The 6,498-nt window shown below is 34.6% G+C and overlaps 1 protein-coding gene across 1 annotated transcript; it reads left to right on the top strand.

Moving 5' to 3' along the window:
• The first annotated feature begins 320 nt into the window (after positions 1–320).
• On the top strand, positions 321–3,467 carry LOC139852429 (small ribosomal subunit protein bS1c-like). Its single transcript, XM_071841722.1, has 7 exons — positions 321–671; positions 1,289–1,564; positions 1,682–1,762; positions 2,038–2,319; positions 2,719–2,829; positions 2,994–3,080; positions 3,181–3,467. The coding sequence occupies exons 1-7, from the start codon at positions 372–374 to the stop codon at positions 3,280–3,282; spliced, it is 1,239 nt and encodes a 412-aa protein (XP_071697823.1). The 5' UTR covers positions 321–371; the 3' UTR covers positions 3,283–3,467.
• Positions 3,468–6,498: the final 3,031 nt, after the last annotated feature.

The following is a 6,498-nucleotide window of genomic DNA, read 5'->3' as shown; positions in this document are numbered from 1 at the left end:
GCAACACACACCATACGTGTTTACGGCGTTACCAATAGCTTGCCTTACTTTAGTGCTCGATGACCACGTATTACGCATTCGTTTACACGCATTATGCGTGGTGCGTGATGCATGGTAAGAGAGTATATATAAAATTTTGAATTTTTAATGGCATATTGTTAACTAGTTTGAGAAATGAGACATATACAACCTCTTAAACCAAAATGGGCCTCTACATCATATAATGTTGTTCGGATTAAGGCCCAATTAACGAAATCCATTCCACCTTATCTCCGAATACAAGCGATCAATGGCATAATCTATACACGATCCTCCTCCATATCCATCTCCTTTTCCCCAACTCTAACCCACACTGACTCAATAACACAGAGATGACGTCACTGGCACAACAAATCGGCGGTTTGAGGTGTCCATCTCTCTCAACAACACATTTAACACGAAAACCCTCATTCAGTAGCATCAATCAACAATCAGTAAAAAAATTGCATACAATTAAAGCAGCATCTGTTATATCAAACGCACAAACCAGAGAGAGACAAAAACTCAAAGACTTGTTTGAAGAAGCTTACGAGAGATGCAGAACGGCACCGTATGAAGGCGTTGCATTCACTCTTGAAAATTTTCATAGTGCTATTGAAAAATTCGATTACAATTCTGAAATCGGTTCTAAGGTAATTGAAAATTTTCGTATATATTATATATATATATATATATATATATATATATATATATATATATATATATATATATATATATATATATACTGTTCATATGTATCTAATTTGTCTAATTGTAATGTGTTGATAGTTTTATGTACGGACAGTTTAATGTTAGTTAACTGAGTTGTATGAAGTTTGAAGCCATTGGATTAGAATGATGTTGTGATTGTGTTTTGAACTAATGGAGTATCTGGTTTGCGAATGAAATTAAGTGTATGATTCATTGATTTGTATAGTATTGTATCTAAATTTGTGTTAATTATAGAAAAGAATGCTTGTACTCTGAACATTAATTTGAATTTGTACACTATAACATCAGTTATTTAGGAGCATCTGCCTTTTTAAAACAATGATTTAAGTTTCAAAGTCGAAAAGAGTAGACCGAACTTTTACATCGGGTCTCCAATTGTAATCCTTATTGAGTATTCATTTTTTTCAAGGAACATTAAGCTCAATGGATATCTAACCTTCTTGTAGAAATATAGAATCCCAGATTAAAGTTAATGTGTGTGTGTGTGTGTGCGCGCGCGCGCGCACTTGAAATGTTGTTATATCTACGATTCTTGTAGGTGAAAGGAACTGTTTTCAATGTGGACGCAAATGGAGCGTATGTTGATATTACAGCAAAGTCTTCAGCATTCTTACCAGTCAGGGAGGCAAGTATTCATGGTATAAAACATGTAGAAGAGGCAGGCATATTTCCTGGAATGCGTGAGGAGTTTGTTATTATTGGTGAAAATGAATACGATGATAGCTTAATATTGAGCTTACGCCAGATTCAGTATGACCTTGCTTGGGAGCGATGTCGACAGCTTCAAGCTGAAGATGTTGTGCTGAAGGGTAAGGTAAGTACCAGTTGAAATATAGGGCATGATAATATCATCTTTTTTTGATAACTATCGTTAATTTTAATATGTTCTGTGCTAGAAATAATATATTCTTTTCCCACATTGTTTTTATAGGTTGTTGGTGCAAACAAAGGTGGAGTTGTGGCAATTGTTGAGGGACTTCGTGGATTTGTTCCATTTTCACAAATTTCGTCGGTTAGTTTTCTTAATGTTTATCATAAAGATGTGAATTTTATATTTGTGTGTGGCTTTTGACTGCGTATCCTCAATATTCTTATATATCTCTATGGTGGTATTTGATAGAACTGTATATTCAAGACATGTTAGTATGCACAAATTTGTAAGAGGCAAATTAATTCATTATGAATTTTTTTTTATTGAGTGGCAATCAAAAAAGATGTCCTTGTCATGATATATTATAATTATATTATTTTTATTATTGCAAATTTGATGTTTGTTATGATTCTCAGACTTCAAGTGCAGAAGAGCTTCTTGAGCAGGAAATCCCATTAAAGTTTGTGGAGGTAGACGAAGAACAATCTAGACTCATTTTGAGTAACCGAAAGGCTAGGGCTGACAGCCAGGCACAGCTCGGGATTGGGTCTGTTGTCACCGGTGTGGTTCAGAGTCTCAAACCGTATGGTGCTTTCATTGATATTGGTGGAGTCAATGGGCTTCTCCATGTTAGTCAGATCAGCCATGATCGCGTATCTGACATTGCGACCGTCCTTCAACCTGGTGATAATCTCAAGGTATGAGTTTGAGATGGCAAATTGGGCGGGTTCGGGTTGCAGATGATACTGGAAAAATTCTGTACATGCCAGTTTGGTTTTCTTCTGATTGCCCAATTAGTAATTGTATAAAATAAGATTGCTCAAAACGTGTGTCAAGTTCAAATTCAGATAAGGAAATAGGCTTATTTTAAATAAAATAAAAACATACACTTTGGTTTACTTTCGACCCGTTCAGCCCTTTTTCTCTGCAAGCTATGCACACATATACTTTTGCTTTACTCATATGAAACTAAACATAATATGAATTGAGTGGATCATAAGTCGTTGGGTCGAATATCGACTCTAGTTTATTTATTTTGATTTAAAGTGGCTAGAAGTCTGTATAATTTGTAACGAAGTTAGTGTTATTGCGTGTAGGTTATGGTATTGAGCCACGATCGTGAAAGAGGCCGAGTTAGCCTGTCAACTAAAAAACTAGAGCCAACTCCCGGAGACATGATTCGCAACCCAAGGTTGGTTTTCGAGAAGGTAATCTTCGTTGTTCATTTGCTATATGATGAATTTTTATCCACCTTGAGTTTAATACCAGTTTTTGTTATTTAAATCAATTTAAAGTCTTCGAAATTCCAATGCAGAAACGTAAACTCTAACTTTTATCTATTTTAAACAAAAGTAAATGATCTTTTTTACAGGCGGAGGAGATGGCTATGACCTTTAGGCAGAGAATTGCCCAAGCAGAAGCCATGGCACGTGCCGATATGCTTAGATTCTCACCTGAGGTATTACAATTTATTACCATTTTATCTTTTTAATACCTTTGTTTATAACTATTGGTAGTGCATCCCAAATTAGAAAATGTTAACCAGTAGTTTTTTGCAGAGTGGGTTGACTTTGAATGCAGACGGCACATTAGGTCCACTTGGCTCGGACTTGCCTGCGGAGGGTTTGGATTTGAACGAAATCCCCTTGGCTGAGGATTGATAACGAAGTTTGCGCATCTCTTGTTATATCTCTCATATGTTCTTTGTAGTTAATGTAGATTGATAATTATGTTCAAAGCTGCAATTTCGCATTTTGATCATGTAAAGCAATCCGTTTTGTTATTGGTTCCATAACACGTATGCAATACCATCAGCCATTTGACCTGACCATGGATTGATGCTTAACTCCAGTGCGCGTACCTATATGTATTGTTCAAAGCCCCTTGCTTAAATGTATCAAACCTTATGTTCTTCAAAGATCATTAATGTTTACATTGTAAAGAAATCTGACTGGTCTCTTGTTCTCTAATCATCATTTGCTGCAGTTGCTTTCTTTAGAAGGATTGTGATTCATATGTTGTAGAATGGGTACTGCTAATTTGTAAAAATATGCTTTATTATATTATATTGTTATTGTTATTTAACAGGAAGATTGAAAGTAGTTTGATTGCCCGTACTGAAACTACAATGGAAGATTTGGACTTCTCTGGCAGGTATGTATACCACTTGTTTGCGAAAAATGAACAGAAGGATCATTTGACAAGTGATAGCCCAAGTTTGTCAAATGCTATTTTATTTGGCGAAAAGATGAGGTTTTGGTTTGTAGATAGATTGTAATTGTATTTGAATGTTTGAATCCAAGGTTGCAACCTATTTGCTACTGGTAATAACATTCATTGTTGGCAATGGCTTAAGCACGCCTCGTTATGGCTAAATAGTAATCATAACGTTTATTTTGAGAGAACTTCAATTTCTTTTGACGTATTGTTAAATATGATTATTACTACCCAACATAACTACTGATTGTCTTACAGCTGATTTTACAGGGGTTTATATTCATTGCATGAGATCTAACCTTTAATTCCCTTATCAGTTGTTAGATTTTTCCAGTTTTGGAACTAGCTGGAAGTCGTTATTTGACCAAATTTTCTAGGTTTATATTTTTTAGATATGTCCGGTTTCAAGCTAAATGCCAATGCGACTCGATTTAACTTGTTATATTCTTATTATTACTTGAACCAGAGCCAATTATTTTTAGCGGTAAAGGTGAAAAACTTGCCATTAAGGTAAATATTGCAATGCACTTAACATATTTAGGTTGGTAGATCGGTATGATGACTTGTAGCAATGCGACATTTTCTTTCTCGTCTGCTGGATCAGTAATATCATTGCATGTCATCTTTCTCGTCTGCTGAATCAGTAATATCATTGCATGTCAACAAGATCATAACTTAGCTAACTAATTAATCACTAAATACATATTGTTGAACTCAGTTTCATAATTAACACTCTAGATTGAAGGATTTATCTTCAAATGTTATTAGGTGACTAAATAATCGTTGTCTACATCAATATTGTCTGGACACTAGTAAATGTTGAACAGACAAGTTAAACCGAATTATTCTATTACATTGGTAAAAAAATGTTATACTAGTCTTTCATTCTATAACGAATAATGATTGTTTGGTAACAAAATGTAATAATGCTACGTTCACATTATAACAAAGAGGGCCGTCATTTGCATTTGAAAATTTGTGAACATGTTCATTGTAGAAAATAAGTACCGTAGTCATGCTTTCTTTTTCTTCCTTAATTTTGTAAACGAATATTGTGAATGGAAAGTAGCTTAAGTTTGACCCATACCCATACCCATATTATAATCACACAAGAAAAATTCAAAAATTTGGACTTTGATATAAAAGGAGCCACATGTTTCATTAATTTGAGGCATTTTATTTCTTGTTGCCCAAAGAGGAATGTATTGACTTGGATGTTTGACCATTAGTTGTAGTAATGGAGTTGCCATGGAATAGTTTTGAATTTCACTTTGTACATCTTATTATAAAAAGTTGTTAGACCTCCACTTCCTATATGTCAATTAGGTTTTGTTGCAAATCCAAATTTAATCCTTGATTGCTTTTCTTTGTTAAGGAAAACTTCTATTTGTAATGTTTTCCTAATGTGTTACGTAATAATGTTTTTTGATGATGTCAAAGTGGATTAAGCTTTGCTATCAAAATCAAAATAGTTACTTTTGCTAATGTCCTAGAATATAATTATCTTTTATTACATTTCAATTGTTTAGTTTCTTGAATATTACCACTTTTAACTTAACACAACCTTATTCCACAAGGCTTATAATCAAATATCATACATTTTTTCATTTGAGGTGTGAACATCACAACCCCAGAATGTCACTAATGGGACGTTCTTGGGGATTTCTGAATGAAATTTTGAGGGCGTTCGTGGGCAATCAAGTGCGCGAGAACGGTGACCAACGGGTCCCACTCTCTTTTTTTCTTATCTTTTTTACGTTCACTTTTAGACCATTTTAACTAAAAACAAAAATTTTATTTGGGATCTACCTTACCACATCACTACACTCTATTTTCAAAACCTTAAAAACGTCCGTCATTACTACAAGTGGTCTAAAGTAATGCCAATTACAAATAAACATCTTGGTTAAAATCTTACCAAACATAAAGATTAAACTTTAGTTTTATTATTGCCATATAGAACTGATTTAAAGACCATACGAGTTAATCAAGTTCCATGTCCATGTATTACACTTAAATAGTTAGCTTACACTTATTAACCCAAATAAACCACTAAGAAAAGATGAAAAACGAAACGAAAAAAATGTACTCTTACAAAATTTGTAAGCCCCTGGGCCTGGTTGACCTTTATGGATTAATGGCAACAAAGTCCAACTTTATATTTGGATTTCAATGTGTTTTTCCTTACCCTTTTTATTATCTAAATATGAGTTCACACTAAAAATATCTTTTAAAAAGTTTGCAAACCATCAAAGTATAAAACATATAATCATTTAATTTTTATTTTAACCATAAACGCTACAGGAAACACGCCCTTTTGCGACGAGTTTTATGGCTGCAACTGGAACAAAAAAGCGCCTCAAATACCTTTTGCGACGAAGTATCACCGCAAATACATCGAATCCATAGATTCGCCGCCGAATGTCTTTAGCGACGACTATTTGCGGCGTTATTTTGTGGGACCCACGTTTAAGATCTAGTATTTGCGGCGTTCTTTTGTGGGACCCACACATCGTCATGTAACATGGAAGGCATATGTGTCGAACATTAGCGACGCCACATCGTCGCAAATGAGGGCACCCAAATGTGTTGGTGTGTCACCTTTTGCGGCGACATCGTTGTAACGTCCCGGCAAAATTTCCTTGACGGCCAATGTTAAT

Source organism: Rutidosis leptorrhynchoides, chromosome 6 (genome assembly GCF_046630445.1).
Source record: "Rutidosis leptorrhynchoides isolate AG116_Rl617_1_P2 chromosome 6, CSIRO_AGI_Rlap_v1, whole genome shotgun sequence".
NCBI classification, from domain to species: domain Eukaryota; kingdom Viridiplantae; phylum Streptophyta; class Magnoliopsida; order Asterales; family Asteraceae; genus Rutidosis; species Rutidosis leptorrhynchoides.
Note: the sequence above shows the minus strand (reverse complement) of the source record. Positions and strands in the feature narration are given on the sequence as shown.

Coding starts and splice junctions, on each gene's coding strand:
- LOC139852429 (XM_071841722.1), top strand. CDS start 372: ATGACGTCACTGGCACAACAAATCGGCGGTTTGAGGTGTCCATCTCTC. Junction 672..1,288: donor ATTCTGAAATCGGTTCTAAG/GTAATTGAAAAT, acceptor CGATTCTTGTAG/GTGAAAGGAACTGTTTTCAA. Junction 2,320..2,718: donor AACCTGGTGATAATCTCAAG/GTATGAGTTTGA, acceptor TATTGCGTGTAG/GTTATGGTATTGAGCCACGA.